The sequence below is a fragment of the Chiloscyllium plagiosum genome, unplaced genomic scaffold (genome assembly GCF_037043375.1).
Source record: "Chiloscyllium plagiosum isolate Xiang-an unplaced genomic scaffold, Cpla_swu_hap1 HiC_scaffold_1, whole genome shotgun sequence".
Classification (NCBI taxonomy): domain Eukaryota; kingdom Metazoa; phylum Chordata; class Chondrichthyes; order Orectolobiformes; family Hemiscylliidae; genus Chiloscyllium; species Chiloscyllium plagiosum.
The window spans coordinates 1,167,526-1,188,128 of record NW_028270139.1 but is presented as its reverse complement, the minus strand read 5'-3'; the positions used below and the strand labels follow the sequence as shown (position 1 = coordinate 1,188,128).

At 42.1% G+C, this 20,603-nt stretch overlaps 1 protein-coding gene across 1 annotated transcript in view; it reads right to left on the bottom strand.

The window, feature by feature from the left end:
- Window positions 1-14,585: 14,585 nt before the first annotated feature.
- Window positions 14,586-20,603, bottom strand: part of plrg1 (pleiotropic regulator 1) — a 40,316-nt gene continuing 34,298 nt past the window's right edge. The window contains exon 15 of the mRNA XM_043700252.2: window positions 14,586-18,448. Coding sequence (XP_043556187.1) covers window positions 18,389-18,448 — 60 coding nt within the window. The 3' untranslated portion in view covers window positions 14,586-18,388. The remainder of the gene's footprint in view (window positions 18,449-20,603) is intronic.

Here is a 20,603-nt window from a genome sequence, read left to right as displayed (position 1 = left end):
CAGTTCACGCATGTGTTTCCCAATAATGATTATGATCCCGATGAGGTATATCTTGATTGTGTCTTGTTCAGTCATGGTTATCCTGAACAGAGATCAACATTGTTTCCGTTGTTATCTTGGTCCAATATCTGAATAGTTTTGAACTAATGTAATGTCTATGATGTATATGCCCTAACCCTCGCCCACTTTTTTTTTTCAAAAACAAATGACAAACAAAAGCATAGGAATTGGAATCCCATGTGGAATGTTGAGTCGAATTTAGAGGTCTGGTAAGTTGCAACCTCAGTTTCTAGTGGTAGGGGTTAGGGTGGTTGAAATGACCCAACCATGAAGTGGTCAGGGAAGACTGAAATGAGGTGGTCATGACAACCAATGATTTAAGACAAGTGATGATGAAGAAGGGCTATGACAAGGTGTTCAGCAGGATATATCAAGGATGTCCTTGGTCTTGTAATTTATTCTAGAACAGTGTCACCCACCATACATTTTAAAGTGGTGAGAGTGGCTGTGTTGATCATTAAATCTCGAGATATTCAGGGTTGTATGGGAACCTCTAGTATCGTGAAGAAATTCTGTAGGGTAGCCTCTTAGCTCACTATTGACTAGTGGTCTACCTACACTATCGCACATCATGTTGCATATCCACACTGGGGAAGCAGAAGAGTGACACTGTCATGCGGATACCTCATAGGCTGGGAGTGGGGGGTACATGGGTTGATTAGTGTCCACAAGCCTGCCAAATTGGACCTTCAACGTGAGTTGGTGAATCCATCTATCACCTCTTAGTCCTGTTGAGGTCAGTGGTCCTTGTGGCTGTGGGTGCAGTCACGCATGGGCTTGACATTCTCATGCATAGTCCCTTGTGTGTCAGCTGTGGCAGTACTGTGCTGGCTGCCAAGTGTTCCACCTATCTCTCCCTGGGGCTGTTTATGGTGGAATTGGGTTCCTTGGGTAAGAGTCCCCCTCACCCCCCCCCCACCCTTCCTTCATTCCTCCACCCCGGACCCTGGTTGGAGGTTTGGAAAGGAAGCATTTTTCCTCCTTTCTCTACCTTGTCTTTATTCAATTCATGGGCTTCTTCCTCCCAAACCTGGGACATTCTCCTCAGCAACTATGCCTCATTGTGGCCTGGCTCTGTGGGGTCAAAATTCACACAGACCTTCCTGCTCTCCTTGGTGGCATGGAAAATTAGAGTCCCATTTAGCTGAGTCAGCCTTGGATAACTTACTGCTGTCTAAGTCACCGCAGACTCCTGTAAAGTGCACCCATAAGCAACTGGCAAAGGCAGTTGGAAGTTCCCCCTATTTAGCCCACACTTGTTTAACTAGTCTACAGGGTCTCCCTTTTAAAAGCCATTGCAGTTAGGGTCACTGTTTTCATGCCAGTGAGGGTTCCATCTCCCACATTTAGTGGTGTTGGGATTGTAGAGTGCACTGACTGTTTTGAACACATTACAGTGAGTTACATCCTCCTCTCTTGTCCAGCCCACATAAAACATTCTGCTACCTGACCGTCTCAAAGAACACAAACAGATGAGCTGATGGTCAAATTCAGGAACTGTTTTTGTGATCTCTGCTAACTGTACCACCATAAATGGGGTGATGTATGTGATTGCCAGGGCTTTGCGTTCCCGAACCATCTTTCACTTATAATCAGGTTCATTGTGACCGGGGGTGGGGTGGGCGGTGTTCGCAGGGGCACAGGAGTTGACTGCTTTGGGAAATGTACGGGTGGGTCCCCCAATCCTCTGTACTGCTGGCGTATTGCTGCGCGTCTTCCCTGAGCTCATCCCAGTCTATCCCTTGTTCATCTTCTCCCTAACCTCTCCGCATGCGCATATTATTCCATTTCCATAGTATTCCACACGCTTTTAATTTATTGATCTTCTGCAGGCACTTGGTGTGATCTACGGCTGCCTGTCTTTTTTTTTCTGTCTGCCTGATCTGCTTGCAAATCTGCACATTTATTTCTCAATTATTTTATTTCTTTCTCAGCGGCCTCTCTCTAACACTGCGCGCTGATATGTTCGTTCGCATTGGGAGTGGAATTGCCCCCTGTGGAACAGCTTTGGCTGATTCCTCTGGTCCTGAGCGGCATTTTTCAGCTTTAATTCTGCGATCTCCCTTTTCACGTCCAATAGTTTGTTATCGACGGTTTTTAACTCCTGCTCTTCCCCTAATAACTTCCCTAAATAGTACATTATCGCTGTAACCTTCTTAAGTTTGGAAGCCCGCTTCTCTTCAGTTTTCCTAAGATCATCCCAATACTTCTGCTTTCGGGATCCTGATCCCGTTTTATCATTGAAACAAAATTCTGTCCATATGGACCACTTTTTCTTATTGATATAGTGTCTGAATTTTTTCCCCAAACGGTCCAATTCTCTACCCTAGTACTTTTCTCTGCCATTATCAAAAAAACCCTACAGGATATAGGGGGGTGGATTAGACTGAGGGCATGGTTTTCGGTATTTTCCAGTGCTAATCCCACTTGGCCTCTACTGATTTTCAGTGTTTACCTGACCTATCCCAAATACACAAGGGAAACAGTCGTTTGCTGAATTAGGAGTAACACCTGTTAGCTTTATTATTTAAAGAACAATTCCGTTTTAACCTTTTTCTATTCCAAATCGATGTAATTGAACTTCTGGCCTTTGCACGGGACAGCTGTCCTCTTAATTACTGCCTCAGGCAAAATCTCACGGAATATCAGGTTTATAGGGATTCTATCTCGGAACAACTAACTCACTTCTAATCGAGGTCCCATCTGGGGTGCCATTATATTCAGCAAAAGAACTGAGTTGATTCTTAATGATGATACACAAAATTATTGTTTATTTGACACATTTAATGTTAGAACAATACACCTTCAATTTTGGTGTCATCTGCAAACTTACTAACTATATCTCTTATGCATGCATCCAAATCATTTATGTAAATGACAAAAAGTAGAGGGCTCAGCAATGATCCTTGTGGCACTCCACTGGTCACAGGCCTCCAGTCTGAAAAACAACCCTCCACCACCACCCTCTGTCTTCTACCTTTGAGCCAGTTCTGGATCCAAATGGCTAGTTCTCTCTGTATTCCATGAAATCTAAGCTTGCTAATCAGTCTCCAATGGGGAACCTTGTCGAACGCCTTACTGAAGTCCACATAGATCACATCTACTGCTCTGCCCTCATCAATCTTCTTTGTTACTTCTTCAAAAAATTCAATCAAGTTTGTGAGACATGATTTCCCATGCACAAAGCCATGTTGACTATCCCGAATCAGTCCTTGCCTTTCAAAATACATGTACATCCTGCCCCTCAGGATTCCCTCCAACAACTTGCCCACCACTGAGGTCAGGCTCACCGGTCTATAGTTTCCTGGCTTGTCTTTACCACCCTTCTTAAACAGTGGCACCATATTTGCCAACCTCCAGTCTTCCAGCACCTCACCTGTGACTATCAATGATACAAATATCTCAACAAGAAGCCCAGCAATCACTTCTCTAGCTTCCCACAGAGTTCTTGGGTACACATGATCAGGTCCTGGGGATTTATGCACTTTTAACCGTTTCAAGACATCCACTTCCTCCTCTGTAATCTGGAATTTTGCAAGATGTCACCATCTATTTCCCTACAGTCTATATCTTCCATATCCTTTCCACAGTAAATACTGATGCAAAATATTCATTTAGTATCTCCCCCATTTTCTGTGGCTCCACACAAAGGCCGTCTTGCTGATCTTTGAGGGGCCCTATTCTCTCCTTAGTTCCCCTTTTGTCCTTAATATATTTGTAAAAACCCTTTGGATTCTCCTTAATTCTATTTGCCAAAGCTATCTCATGTCCCCGTTTTGCCCTCCTGATTTCCCTCTTAAGTATACTCCTACTTTCTTTATATTCTTTTAAGGATTCACTCGATCTATCCTGTTTATACCTAACATATGCTTCCTTCTTCTTAACCAAACCCTCAATTTCTTTAGTCATCCAGCATTCCCTATACCTACCAGCCTTCTCTTTCACCTTGACAGGAATATACTTTCTCTGGATTCTTGTTATCTCATTTCTGAAGGCTTCCCATTTTCCAGCCGTCCCTTTACCTGCGAACATCTGCCTCCAATCAGCTTTCGTAAATTCTTGCCTAATACCATCAAAATTGGTCTTTCTCCAATTTAGGACTTCAACTTTTAGATCTGGTCTATCCTTTTCCATCACTATTTTAGAACAAATAGAATTATTAGATTACTTACAGTGTGGAAACAGGACCTTTGGCCCAACAAGTCCACACCGACCCGCCAAAGCGTAACCCACCCAGACCCATTCCCCTACATTTACCCCTTTACCTAACACTATGGGCAATTTAGCATGGCCAATTCGCCTAACCTGCACTTTTTTGGACTGTGGGAGGAAACCGGAGCACCCAGAGGAAACCCACGCAGACACGGGGAGAATGTGCAAACTCCACACAGAGAGTTGCCTGAGGCGGGAATTGAACCCGGGTCTCTGGCGCTGAGGCAGCAGTGCTAACCACTGTGCCACCGTGCCGCTGGCCCCAAAGTGCTCCCCCACTGACACCTCAGTCACCTGCCCTGCCTTGTTTCCCAAGAGTAGGTCAAGTTTTGCACATACTGAATCAGAAACATTTGTTGTACACACTTAACAAATGCCTCTCCATCTAAACCCTTCACACTATGGCAGTCCCAGTCGATGTTTGGAAAGTTAAAATCCCCTACCATAACTACCCTATTATTCTTACAGTTAGCTGAGATCTCCTTACAAGTTTGCTTCTCAATTTCCCTCTGACTATTTAGGGGTCTATAATACAATCCCAATAAGGTGATCATCCCTTTCTTATTTCACCCAAATAACTTCCCTGGATGTATTTCCGGGAATATCCTCTCTCAGCACAGCTGTAATGCCATCCCTTATCAAAAATGCCACTCCCCCTCCTCTCTTGCCTCCCTTTCTATCCTTCCTGTAGCATTTATATCCTGGAACATTAAGCTGCCATTCCTGCCCATCCCTGAGCCATGTTTCCATAATTGCTCTGATATCCCAGTCCCATGTTCCTAACCATGCCCTGAGTTCATCTGCCTTCCCTGTTAGGCCCCTTGCATTGAAATAAATGCAGTTTAATTTATTAGTCCTACCTTGTCCCTGCCTGCCCTGACTCTTTGACTCACTTCTGTTCTCAGCTGTATCCATCTCAGATCAATCTCTTTCCTCACTATCTCCCTGGGTCGCACCCCTCCCCACCTTACTAGTTTAAATCCTCCCAAACAGTTTCTAGCAAATTTCCCTGCCAGTATATTAGTCCCTTTCCAATTTAGGTGCAATCCGTCCTTCTCGTACAGGTCACTTCTACCCCAAAAGAGATTTCCAATGATCCAAAAATGTGAATCCTTCTCCCATACACCAGCTCCTCAGCCATGCATTAATCTGCTCCATCCTCCTATACCTGCCCTCACTAGCTCGTAGCACTGGGAGTAATCCAGATATTACTACCCTTGAGGACCTCCTTTTTAAATTTCTGCCTAACTCTCTGTAATCTCCCTTCAGAATCTCAACCTTTTCCCTTCCTATATTGTTGGTTCCAATGTGGACAATGACCTCCTGCTGGCCCCTCACCCCCGTGAGAACATTCTGCACCCTCTCTGAGACATCTTTGATCCTGGCACCAGGGAAACAACACACCATTCTGCTTTTTCTCTGCTGGCCACAGCAACGTCTGTCTGTACCTCTGACTACAGAATCCCCTAATACAATTGATCTCTTGGAAACCGATGTACCCCTCGTTGCATTAGAGCCAGTCTCAATACCAGAAACTTGGCTGTTCATGCTATGTTCCCCTAAGGATCCATCACCCTCTACATTTTCCAAAACAGCATACCTGTTTGAATTGGATATATCCACAAAAGACTCCTGCCCTAGGTGCCGACCTCTCTCATCCTTCCTGGAGTTAACCCATCTATGTGACTGTATCTGAGACTTTCCCCCCTTCCTATAACTGCCATCCATCACATACTGTTGCTGTTGCAAAATTCCTCATCGCTTCTATCTGTCTCTCCAACTGATCCACTCGATCTGATAAGATTCGCATCCAACAGCATTTATGGCAGATATAATCCGCAGTAACCCTTAAACTCTCTTTAAACTCCCACATCTGACAAGAAGTACATATCACTGCAAAGGCCATTTTTGCTCCTTCACAATCTACAGACCCAGAAAATAACACCGTCTTATTCCTCTACAAACACTGCCCCAGGTTAAATTAATAGCTATGGCTTATATTTTAAGTTTAATCAAGAGACTTATCGCAAAAATTCATTGATGTATTGGTTGTAAAACCATCGTATTTTCTTCTGCGATATCATTGCTAGTTTGACTTGTCCAATCTACGTACATTAAAATCACCAATGATTACAGTTGTACCCTTATTGCATGCATTAATTCCTTCCCTTAAATCTCCTCAACTTTTGGGGTTCTATCGACATCCCAACATTTTCTGCCTTTTTGTATTCTCATTCTCCACCCATACAGATTTCACATCATGATTTTCCAAGCCAATAGCTTTCCTCACTATTGCATTGATTACTATCTTTTACTAGCAACCATATACCACTTCCTTTCCCTTTATGTGGAGAGAAAGCAGTTAACATTTCGAATCTAGTGATGCCTTCTCAGCCAATTCTGAGAAAAGGGTCATTAGACTCAACTCTGTATCTTCCTAGATGTTGCCAGACCCGCTAAATTTCTCCAGCAATTTCTGTTTTGGTTTCAGGTTTCAGCATCAGCTGTTTTTATTGCTTTCCCTTTCTGTCTGTCCTTCCTAAATAATGATTGCCTTAGAGAGTAAGTTCCCATCCTTGGTCACCCTGCAGCCATGATTCTGCAATTGCAACTATATCATAACTGTGTGACTGTACTGCTAATTCATCCACTGTATTGCTAATACTCAGCCTTTACAATTGTCTTAGCTTCATGTTGCACCAGGGCCCCATTTGTTGTTCTCTTTTTTTTCTGCCTTCCACTTTTGCATCTGTTCTGTCTCTTTGCTTCTATCCTTGTTTCAACCTCCTCCATCTCCCAACTCAGGTAGCACATACACCCCTAACCCAGACATTGGTCCTAGCCCTGCCTGGATGCAGCCCATCTGTCCTGCCTGTACTCCCTTTTTCCTACACCATTTCTTCAAGCATGAATATAACTATATCCTGTTATTTTTTCTATGTACATAAAATAGAACTTGTACTTATCCTGTGATTACTATCTTTGAGGTCCTACTTTTTACTTTTATGTTTGAACTTTCTTTATTCTGCTTGCAGCACACTTTTAAAAAAAAATCTATGTCACTGATACATATACACAACACTGACTTTGTATGCTGCTCTGAAACATTCTTGTCCCTGGTACCAAATATGCACCATACTATTCTGGAGTCTCATTTGTGGCACCCCATGTCTCACATCCAATATTCACACCTTTCATCACTGAAGCAAACACACAGCAGTGTCTACCATCTATAACATGAACTACAGTCATTCACAGAGGCTCCTCCCATAGTACCTCAAAATTATTATTGCTACCATCTAGAAGAACAGGACAGCAAATGCATGAGGAATACCATTGCACACAAGGTTTCCTCCAAGCCTCACACCACTTTGATGTGGAAGTATATTGCTATTCCTTCATTGATGCTGGAATCCCCTTCCAAACAGCGTCAAGGGTGTTTTACACCCCAAATACTACAGGATTCAAGGAGGCAGTTCACCACCATCTGGCCACATTGCAGACATGTGGTGAAAGCACAAGTAGCACACGTGCAAGGTTCTCACTGAGAAACAATATTCAGGGTGTGACCACCATCTGCTGACTACCTCCTGGGCGGTGAAATATATATGTGTGTACAGGCACTCATGAAATACTCATCATACCATGAACCGATCATTACTCCAGTGGCTGGCTCCATTGGCTGAGTGGCCCTTTTTGTTTCAAAGCAGTACCCTAAAGATCAAGATACTAATGGAACCTCTGCTGTCTAACCTCAGCTATTCATGGGAGTTCCAGTACTGCACATTCTAGGTTACTGAATTAGAGTGAGTTTCTGTGAAGGAATTCATCAAGGTCGAGATGTTTATCAGGACAAGGCATACAGAATGAAAGATGGTTTGTTGGATCTATGATACACGCCAAAGCATCTAGATGACTGTAAAATTACTTATTCCCACTCTGAGCCCAGCAGGCTGAACTGGCTGTTGTAACTTGTGAGGTTGATGACTGGTAGGAATTTTCTACCCCTTTGACTCAAGGTTTGCTCAGAATGCTGTGACTGAATGTTAGACATTTTGGAACTGTGGGCTTGATTGGCTCTAGCCAGTGCACCTTTGCAAAAGACTATTCTCCAAATGGTTGGGAAAGGGGTGGCGAGGATAATTACATCCACAACTTTAAGGCTTATTCAAAATCCAATTCTGAGAGGGGAATATGCAGGCAGACACATTGTAGTTTACTCGTCCGGCATCCAGCTGTAAAGCCTGTTCAGTGTGTGTAGCCAACAGTCCTGACTTTCACCATTGTTGTGTTCACAAATTAGGTCAGACTAGGGACAGAAAGGAACCCTTGCAGCAATTTCAGATTGATTTCATTCCCCACTCCTGCACCTACCACAAATTGGGCAATTTCACAAAGTGGAAGCTATTCCCTATAAGGGAGCTCACTGCATTGTCCATTTCCAGGACCTTGGTTCAGGAAGCATTCTCTGAATGGGAGCAAATGCAGATGGTGGAGTGACTTCATGATAACAGTCACTTCATAGCACTGGCAATGCAAGCTGCTTTAAGCTATTGGGGTGAGAAGACAAAAGGCACATTACACATAACCTCTAGTTTTTAGGTTTCATGGAAAACATTAACCATAGCCTCACAAAATGCTCTGGGTTATTGACATCTTGAACTGGGCAGAAGGTGCCAGGTGAGATCACCAGTGCATGCAGTAGATTGGTGCCCAACCTTCTAGAGGCATAGGGTCACAGAATTTACTGCTGGATTGTGACAAATGTTGCATTTCCTATATCTCACAATCAGCAATATGAACTTGAGTCCTGATGAAGGGCTTTTGCCCAAAATGTTAATTTTCCTGTTCCTCGGATGCTGCCTGACTAGCTGTGCTTTTCCAGCACCACTCTAATCTAGAGTCTGATGTCCAGCATCTGCAGTCCTCACTTTTGCCAATGTGAACTTGAGAGTCAATGAAACCTTGGGGGCTGGAAGATCAGGTACAGTCTGAAAGTATGCTAGAATCACTCTGCCAGGGGACATTACTTCAGTGGACAAACCTAGACTTGTCAAAAGTGAGGACTGCAGATGCTGGAGATCAGAGTCAAGATTAGAGTGGTGCAGGAAAAGCATAGCAGGTCAGGCAGCATCCGAGGAGCAGGAATATTGAAGTTTTGGGCTGAAGCCCTTCATCAGGAAACTGGATTCGTGTATAAGTATGCAGTTAAGCTGCTTGCAAATACAGGTCTGAATGGCTATCACTGGTGATGCTTCCATAGGGGACACTTCAGATGATGACTCCTACCTTCATCTCATCAAGAACAAGCTTCCCAGTTGTTTACACACACAAAGGTGGAATAATATGTCACAACCATGTATCAGGAGCACTGATGTACAGATCTGCTCTGATCTATTTTCAATGGGATGTCTTAGAATGGATGTGCAGCTATTACTATTATGTTATTGTTAGTAATATGGTTGCTCATGGAAAAACAACTTTAAAGGATAGTATGAAAAGACAGGTAATAGAGTATGTTGTCCATTTAAATGTGACATACTCCTGCTACCTGAACATCTTGTCGGGCCATCACAGAGCTAATATTTTTAATTTTTAAGTACTTTGTAACCTTTCTTATTTCCCTTCTTTGATGTATATGTGTTCTGATCTATTCCTCTAGGTTTTGAATGTATTGATAAACTTTAATATCTTTTAATCCTGAAGAATTTGTTGTGGATCATTTACAGTTGGACTTCACAAACATCTATTTGTTTAAAAGGGATTTGTTAATAGTTATGGAGGGAAGTGGGGAACAGTGAATAAACAACAAATGTAATCTTTTGCTCTATTAAAACCTAGTGAAGTTGCAATGTAGGACTTAAGCTTAGCAGTGAAAAGCAGCAAGGGATATATAGAGCAAAACAATCCCACAACTAATGGATCAAAGTTCTATTTTGCCAATCCAGTTGTAAATGGTGATTGCCGTTTAAACAGAGGAAGAAGCTACATAAACATACCCACTTTCAATAGTATGTCAGTCCAAAAGACTAGTCTGAAACATTTGAAATCTTCTTCAGTCAGAGATGGCAAATCACACAGTCCAGTCTTCAGCCAGTTTACATTGTATTACCATGTACAGAAAATTACATCATCACACTTCCTTTCCAGGAATGTGCAAGAAAATTAAACAATACATTTTACTAGTGTTGCTATTTGCATGTTTATAATGAAACTGAAATTCTTGCGATTTGATTCAATTGGGTGGATTTCACACCCCGCCCAATCCAAAAACAAATCGTGGCAGGGACAGTGGCTGGGAGGTCAAGTTCTTGAGTGAGCAGTGGTGATGGAGAGCATGAGGCAGAGCAGATACAGTCACCGATGTGGAGGAGGAACAGGTGGGGGGGAGGGGGCAATGTAACTGCGGAAGTTGGACTGTTTCACATATTTAACAAACAGGCAGACATAGCTGGGTCCCATGGGGGTGCCCATGGCTACCCCTTTGGTTTGGAGAAGTGGGAGGATTGGAAGGAGAGGTTGTTGAGGGTGAGGACCAGTTTAGCCAGGCAGATGAGTGTCAATGGAAGGGTACTGGTTGGGACGGCGCAAGAGGAAGAAACAGAGGATGTGGAGACCTTCGTCATGGTGGATCAACGCGTACAGGGACTGGATGTCCATGGTGAAGCTGAGGCGTTGGGGGCCGGGGAAATGAAAATCTTGAAGGAGGTGAAGGGTTTGTTGGTGTCATGAACATAGGTGGGCAGTTCCTGGACTAAGGGGGATAGGACAGTGGTGAGGTAGGAAGAAATGAGTTCAGTGGGACAGGCATAGGTTGAGACAATGAGTCGACCAAGGAAGTCAGGTTTGTGAATCTTCGATAGGAGATAGAATTGGGTGGTGCGGGGTTCACAGACAATGAGGTTGGAGGCTGTAGGTGGGAAATCCCCAGAGGTGATGAGGTTGGAAATGGTCTGGTGATGGGAGGTGAGGTCGTGATCAAGGGGGTAGTAGGAGGAGGTGTCTGCAAGTTGGTGCCTGGCTTCAGTGGTGTAGAGTTCAGTGTGCCATATTACTGCTGTATTCCCCCCTTGTCTGCAGGTTTGATGGTGAGGTTGGGGTTAGATCGGAGGACTACGCATTCTAAGGGCAAGAGTTTGGAGTGGGTGAGGCAGTCATTGTCATGGCAGAGGTTAGAAATGCAGAGGTCAACGGTGGGTAACAGGTCAACACAAGGTATCCAGGTGAATGGGTGTGTTAGAGGCAGGAGAAGGGGTCCTCGGTGGGTGGGTAGGTATTGTGGTTAAAAAAGTGGGCATGGAGGCAGAGGCAGCGGTAGAAATGTTCAAGGTCACGTGTGTCAAACTCATTAATCTGGGACCATAAAGGGATAAAGGTGAGGCCTTTACTGAGGACTAAACATTTGCCCTCTGAGGGGGAGGTCTGGGGGAATGGTGAACACACGGTAGGGCTAGGAGCTAGGACCCGAGTGCGACTGGAGCTAGGGGTGGGGCTGAGGCAGTTGCTTGAGTGGGTGTCATTATAGGGTCAGTAGTGACATCACCAACGGAAGTGACGCTCACAAAAGGGGCTGAAGTGGTGCTTAAGGCTGAGTTAATGGGAGCGGACGTGGCGTCACGAGCGGCGAGGGCAGTGTTTCGGTTAGGTACTCGGCTGGTGTCACTGGCAGCTCAAGTGACATCGATGATAGAGCCTTCCAGCGGGGCAGAAGTGATTGCCGCGGCCGCAACTGCTGGGACGGACGTGACATTTAAGGTATCACGTCTGTGCTGGTGAATCTAGTGGCGCTTGTGGATCCTGCGGCGGTAGCCTCGGCAGTCACAGAGGTGGTTGGGTGGACGGTGATCTCAGAGGGGGTGTGTTTGGCAGTGGCTGTGGGCGTCGGGGACAGCAATGACATCATCGATCACCCCGCCTGTTGTTAGTTCTTTTATGTCCAATGCATTAGTTTGTTGAGTGCATGGATCATTCAGAGGATGTAGAAATGCAGGGGTCTGCTGCAGGTTTGGGGAAAGTGAGGGTCCGAGCTGGGGCAGGACTGACTGCAGATAGAGTAGATGGCGGTGCATGGCTGCTAGCGTGGTGTGGAGGATCCAGAAAGAGAATTGTTGTTGAAGGTTTTGGATTTGTAGTGTGTACTGGGTATCCTGTTCAGGTCCAAACTGGGTTGGTCTAAGTGTGGCCCAGAGACCACATGGTATCAGATGGTTCTGTAGGCAGGTACTGAGGAAGGAGATGTGGCTGTGATCACAACTTCCCTTCCTATGTGGTTGACAATGCCCTCCACTTCACACACAACCACCGTTGAACCCCACCCCTTCCAAAGCAACAAGGACAGAACGCCCCCCCAGCGTCCTCTCCTTCCACCCCACCAACCTCCGCATACAATGCATCATCCTCCCCCACCTCCAAATTGACCCACCACCAGAGATATATTTCCTTCCCTATCCCTATCAGCATTCCAGAGAGACTATTCCCTCCATGACTCCCTTGTCAGATCCACACCCCCTACCAGTCCACACCCCACTCCTATCACCTTTCCCTACCACTGCAGGATGTGCAAAACCTGCACCCACACCACTTCCCTCCCCTCTGCCCAAGGTCCCGAGATCCTTCCACATGAGTCAGAAATTTACCTGTACCTTTACCAATGTCATCTAATGCATCCGTTGCACCCAGTGTGGTCTGCTCTACAACAGGGAGACTGGACGCCTTCTTGCACATCGTTTTAGAGATCACTGGGAACCCAAGCCTACCAACCCCACCTCCAAACCGTTGCCACCTGACACCTGGAGGAGGAATGCCTCATATTCCGCTTTGGTACCCTGCAACCACACGGGACATTTATGGATTTCAACAGCTTCTTCATTTCCCCTCCCCACACATTATCCCAGTCCCAAGCCTCCAACTCGGCACCACCTTCCATCACTGCCCCTTCAGATCTATCACCTCCCATCTATCACTTTCCCAGCTACCTCCTCCCAATCCCACCCCCTCCCATCTATCTCTCAGCTCTGACCCACCAAGCCTCATTCCTGATGAAGGGCTTACGCCTGAAACATCGATTCTTCTGTTCCTCGGCTGCTGCCATACCTGCTGTTGAGCACATAATCTGATAGACTCTCCCCTGGTGAGGGCAGAAGCTCTCTCTTTTAAAAAATGCCCAATAGAAAGGAAAATCCATCCCAATGAGAAATATGGCAGTCCATATCTTATAAAAAGAACCTTCAAAATTTCCATCGTCGAAGAAGATTGCTCTCTTATTAGGCGAGACAACTGGTGGAGAGTTTAACCCGAGGGTCACAATCCTTCATGTGAGGGGAGAAGTTGAGAAGAGTCCTTTGTGGAGACTTCAGCCAGAATGGGAATTGAACTCACCCTGTTGGCAGCACTCTGTTACAAACTAGCTGTCCAGCAAACTGAGCTAACTTAAAAAGAAATCTAAATGAGGAGTTTAATTTTTTTGGGGACACCATTTCTTAGATCAGCATGTTATAGCACCGACCAGAGAAAAAGCAAGACTAGACCTGGTTTTGACCAATTAGACAGGTTAGTAATTAAACCTAACTGTGAAAGCACCCCTGGGTAGGAGCAAAATAATTGAATTTTACATACAGTTTGTGGGGAAAGAAATGTTGGTCCAAGTCTGCTATTTTCAAATTAATTAAGACCAATCATGAGTGTATGAAAGCAGTGCCAATAAAAGTGAGCTAGCAATTTAGCTTAAGGTCGAGCTTACTGTTGCATATCTGTTGTATGACTGTTGTTGTCCACAGAACTGTGGAAGAGCAGAACAGTGGTGAAAATGTTATTGACAGATGGAATAAGGTGAGCGAATGCTGCAAGGCATTATGATATTTCTCACATAACTGTTTATAAATCAGACGTAACCACTTATGGTCTGGACCAGCATGTACAGCTCAACCCCAGGTGATAGGAAAGTACGGTGTGGAGAACATATGGCTGAAGGGAGAAGAATTCTAATCACAGACATTAAGGCTGAGGCTCATATTTGAAAGAAAAGACATTTATAATTGAACAGGAAAACATATCAGGACAGTGGCAGACAGTGGTGCACCCAAAGTATGCTGTTCAAAATACCCGTCTGGACAATAGTCTATGTGAGAATGGGCTTTCTTCCTGTTTTACCGAGATACAACTAGGACACACTGAAATGGGTCCCCATGTTATGACCAGAATGAGGAGTGCACTGTTATTCTAGTACCATTATTCCATAGGTCAGAACATACAATATTTTACCAACTCACAATACATTCAATCACATGCTTTCTCTAAATTAGACTTTGACGAGATCCAGTAACCAGTTATCTTTAATAAATGGTTTTATCAATTAATTATAAACAAAACCAGCCAATGAAGATTCAGAGTCAGTTAATAGTTTGTAATATTAAAATATAAACATTTATCACTCTATATAATCCAAAACACACACACACACACACACACAGTAGATAAAAGGAAATTTTTTTTTACCCCCAACAGAATTTCACTTATAAATAAAATCACTCTGGCCAAAGATGGCTGTTCCAGAAGGAAAATGCAATTGGTGTAGAATGTTCCAAAGACCATCATTCTGGAGTTCTTTCACATGCAGTCAATTCACTAATCATGTATGGTTATCTCTGGGGGTCTTGGCAGACTCAGCTTGGAAACAAAATATTGAGAGGTTCTTTCAGTCACTCTTCCAGAAGAGCAATTAAGTTTCACCTGGTTCACTCTGCCAAGCCATTTCAGATAGCTGGCTTTGTTCAAACTAATTTCAAATAATCAGACTCTCCAAGTTCAAAGCATTATTCAACTTGCCCCAACAAAGGACTCTAATGCAAAAAGCAATCACAAGGGTCATGATTTCCAAGAAACTTTCTCTAAAAATGTTTTAATGTCCTAAGGAGTTTCAGTCACCTATTTCCCAATCACTGGCCCCCAAATCAGTCCAGATTCTCAAAAAACTCAAAAAATATCTATCTTCCATACAATACATCAAACTGAAGCCTTCAATGACAAATTAAATATCAACCTGACTTCATAACATCCTGGACACAGTCACCAAGAGCAGGAAATGAACACATCAAGTTGAACTTGCACAGAGCTAGTACAATTAAAAAAGACACCACAACCACACAATGGATGACTGAATTTGAAATATTACTGTCTATATCAAGGGACAAGGAAAGGAGTATAAAGCTACGGCCCATAAGGACATTACCAGTGCAGCAGGAAAAGATGAGACACAAAATTATGCGCGTGAACTTTCTCAGCAGAGTGACCACCCAGAAACAAGGTCCCGTATGTGCGTCTCAGTAACCAACCAATGTTAAGAGAGATCGGGGCAAGGGACAACAGAGGGAATATGATAAGACAGGGGTGGTGAGAGGAAAATGTTAAGAGAAGGAAGAGGAAAAGGTGATGCAGATGTCAGAGATATGAGAAAGGGGTGAGAAAGACAGAGAGATAAGTAAGCAAGAGAGAAATTAAGAGAGATAGAGGCTGGAAAAAGTGGAGAGAGAATGTTTACGTGAGAGGATCAGAATGGGGCAAGATTGAGGATTAAGCAGTGAGAGTTGGGGAAGGGAGGAACAACAGAATGGGAAAGAATTGAGAGAATGAGATACAGTGGTAGAGAAGTAGTATGAGAGAAAGAGTAGGAAAGGAGGTAGTGACAAGTAAAATGGGAACGTGGGGTAGAATACAAATATTCAACATTCTGTACCGAAATATTTTAAGAGAATCAAAGAAATTGATTCTTTTCACCTTTTCAAGGCAATCGGAATATGTTAAGACAAAGGGAATATGTTAATGACCGTTCTGAAACTCACTTAAATGTAATTAAATAAATTGATGTTGCCTTTCTGACAGTGATTCTTAAACTTTTATTATTACTGAAAGGGATTTTAATTTAGTGTAAGTTACACTGCACCAACACAGAATTCAAAATAAAGTCAACCAGATCTGAAAAATGATCACACCAGCTGAAATTGAATAATTAAAAATTATAATTTCTTCAAGTGTGTGTGTAAATGGCACCCCATCACACTAACTGCATCCGGGACTGCAGAAAATAGTCAGTAAGTTCCCTACTATAAAATATTCAATTAACAATGATAGAACAACTCTTCAGTTCATATATTTGCTACCCAGAAAAATTCACCATTACCCAAAAGATGTGTGCTAGATTCAAAGCTAAGGCCTACGAGTAAAAGTGTGCCAGTCAATTTACAACTGATTTCAATGAACAATTCCATATATATTCAATTGCAATGAACCAAGGAAAATGACCTCCGAACGGAAAACTCTTACTTTGTAAAGAATCTCGCAGAAACAGTTATTGAAAACTATTCTTTGCTAGGGTCTTCATTACATAACCCCATAAACTTAACTAGGTAGCCAGAAGGAAAGAATTTACCCTCACGCAAATATTGCCTATAAATCTTTTGGAATTGATTAACAACAGGTTAATCTTTGAGCAGCTCTAAATGTGATAATTTAACTATATTGTCCCTCAATAATCCCTGCTTACCATCTCCCTCATAAATAGTTTCTACCTGTCTGGACCACAATTACCCCTTTTATCAAACTCTGTGTTGTGTATAGTGTCATAACCAATCTAACAAATCCTAAATGACTGGCCTTCTGAGTGCTGGTATTAAAGTATGTTTCAATAGCATGCTTGGAATAATCAGAGTCAGGGAGATGTACAGCAAGGAAACAGAACCTTCGGTCCAACTCGTGCATGCCAATCAGATATCCTAACCTAATCTAGTCCCATTTGCCAGCATTTGGCCCATATCACTCTAAACCTTTCCTATTCATATAACCATCCAGATGCCTTTTAAATGCTATACTTGTACCAGCCTCCTCCAATTCCACTGGCAGCTGATTCCACACGCTCGCCACCCTCTGTGTGAACAAATTGCCCCTTAGGTCCCTTTTATATCTTTGCTCTCTCACCCTAAACCTATGTCCTCCAGTTCTGGGCTCCCTCACCCTAGGGAAAAGATCTTGTCTATTTATCCTACCCATAGCCCTCAAGATTTTATAAACCTCTATAAGGTCAATCCTCAGCCTCCAATGCTCCAGGGAAAACAGCTCCAGCTTATTCAGCCTCTCCCTATAGCTCAAACCCTCCAACCATGGCAACACCCTTGTAAATCTTTTCTGAATCCTTTCAAGTTTCACAACATCTTTCCGATAGGAAGGAGACCAGAATTGCATGCAATATTCCAAAACTGGCCTAACCAATGTCCCGTTCAGCGCAACACGAACACCTTTTTAATTGTTGCTGGAATGATCCAGTCTTCACGAAACCTCTTTCAAGTTCAGAAAGTGATAAAACACAACATCAAAATTCTTTTAAGCTCTAAGAATGTAAAAGCAAATTTAATGGTGAGGTTGAAAAAAGTCATATTTCTACATATTTCTTGACAGCCCATGTCTCCTCAAAAGAAAAGTTTAAAGGTTATTTTGTAAATATCTTTGCAGAATTTGTTTCCATTGTAGAAACTGTGCCTGCTTTAACAGTATTTTTAAAAAACTTTCGACATTGCAGATTCAAGCAGTTCTTGGAATATCAACCAGTCCTGGAACAGGATAGTTTAACCTTTCATCACTGACAAAGATTTGTACAGTTTATCATAATGAAACACTGTACAACTGAATTACAACAAGTTTGAAACATTCTCCAGAACGTTAGCCATGTTTCAGTCAGAAGCAAAATTCCATAAATTACATCTTCTAACATAAGTTGGCAGAAGGACACTGCAATAATATACTCATTGTATTATGGACTGACAACATACTAGTTTGTACCTGTGCCCTCCATGACACTGTCACAATCTTTGCTTCATATTGGTGAAATGCTGCAAAAAGGCAAACACTTGTGTAATTTTTTTCTCACCAAAGAAATCTACCAATTATTCTCCTGGCAAAGTTGATAAAGCAATGTTGATCAGTGGTCCCAAGAGAAGTCTGCTTTTCAGCCAGTGAATGATTGCGAATTTGGGACAGAGTGCAGGTGACAATCTAAAGATGGGGGAAGATTACTTCAGAATTTTAAAATTCAGCACGAAGTCCATTAAGAATTTTAAATGGAAGTCACTTAGAATCTCTTCCGCTTGATGATCTCTGGTTTCCAGTTGACTGGATGAGTTTCTTCCGTCTAGGTTAAAAAAAAAGAGAAAACATTATTTCTTTGCTAACTTTACTGCAGATAAATAATCTTTAGTTAAAATTTTGTAGAATATCTTTGCAGTCCACCAAGAATCAATTCTTGGTCTCTCGTTTTTCTCATCTGGCTGCCATTACTTGTCAGTGTTGTGAAAATACAATGCTAAACATTGCTCAAAACACCTATCTCAACCACATTGCCCGTCTCTCGAGCCCTCCATTGTCTCTAAATTATCTGACTACTTGCCCAACATGAGTATATCAGCAGAAATTTCCATCAACTAAGTATTGGAAAGGACAGAGCCAATTTCTTCACCTGCCAATGTAAGTGCCCTTTCATAATTACTGAATCCTGATCCTTCGCAACTATCGGAGACTGAATTAGGTTATTCACAACCTATGAAGTATTTTGAGATGATCTTCTCGACGCTAAGACTAAAATACAGCATGTCAAGGTTTGTTCAACCCATTACTGACAGAGTAAGCAGCACAAAATCTGCCAAGTCAATGTAAATAATGATACTGCAAAGAAAATCAGAAAATAAATCAAGCAATTAAAGTGTTAAATGTATTTAAGCAGTATGAGAATTTAAAACATCTTCCATTGCTAGGTTCTCAGATAGTGCTGCTGATGGGGATGTGTAAGATGGCTCTAGTATCCTTCCTAATCTGGCACCTGGGAGTTTGTTTACTTTAAATGAGATTTCCAGCAAGAAGAGGCTATTATGATCCTCAAGCACTCTTTGTGCCTACCAGATTTTAACAAAGCACAATAGCAGTCTGTTTTCTTCCAGCTGCAGAAACTCAAAGTATTTAAAAAAAACATATGAATACACAAGTGATATTTCAGTCACTTCATGGGGAATAAAAAATGCTCAAGTTCAAAATCACATTTCCCCTTTAAAGGTTAAGATAAAGGCACTCCATATTATTTAGAAATTATACCAGATTAAGAATATAATTTTGTCCTATGTATTTGTTTGAATATTGAATTGTTTCTTAAGGTGTATTTAAAAATTGCATTTAATCTTAAACTAACCTCATCTTGCTATAACTACCTTCAGTTACTCTGATAAACATTACTTTGCAGGATCTCGTCAAAAGTTAGTGCAGCCTACATTCTTTTATTGACTTGACATCTCTCTCAGCTAAGGTTCTAGTTTTGCGATGAATTTGACTGGATTGGTTTACCATGCAATGGGATAAAGCTGTCACAACTATTAAAAATCCATCTCAATAATTATAATTTCTTTCAAGTGCACATTATTCCATATTACTGAATTAGTTAGGCAATTATTTTTTCATAACTGGGTTCCTCAAATTTATTAACATTTTAACTTAAGGCTCATCACATTTTTGATCACAATTTCCTTTTATCTTCAGTTATTTTCTGATTCATTAATGAGAAGGAGTTGTCACTTAGCATTAAGACTGCAGAGCTATAGCCAGGGAATCTCTTGAAATGACTGCTCTTCCACACCAATAGAAGAGAATCCTACAATAATCTAACTACCCAATTCACCACTTACATGGAATCATTGTTGTGTGTGCAACGTTAATTCAAGAGTATCAGGCACAGCTCAGAAACAAGTTCATTTGGAAAAGAGGAAATTGGCACAAGATAGCCTTACAAGAAGGAAGAAGTTAAAATTGTGTCAAAGAAAAGACTCCATCTCAGAATTCATCTTTTGATTTTCAAAGCAAATTGAAGAAGTTTGACATATTAAAATATAATCCAGATTGTAGCTTTGGAATTAAATGGAATGAATTTTGTAAACATCAACATTTGCAATATTACTTCTATTTTATTCTCCTTTTAGTGGAAAACACTCTTACACAAAAATGTACAAAGCCAAGCTTTTTATGTCTTTCCTGAAAGCAATTTACAGATGTAGTATTACAGATATAATACCAAGCTAGAGATAAATTAGTGCCATGGCAATTTTCAAAGCAAATTGACTAAGACTCCATCACAAATGCAGCTACTAGATAAGGTTTTTTTTTGAGACTGGAATAAATTTGAACAGAGGTCCAAAGATAAAATTGTAACCTGTATTCCCAACAGTTCCCAGTTATAACAAACCAGAGAAACAAATACAGAACTATAGTTTATTATCTTTTTTAAAAAAATCCTCTTTTTTAAATAA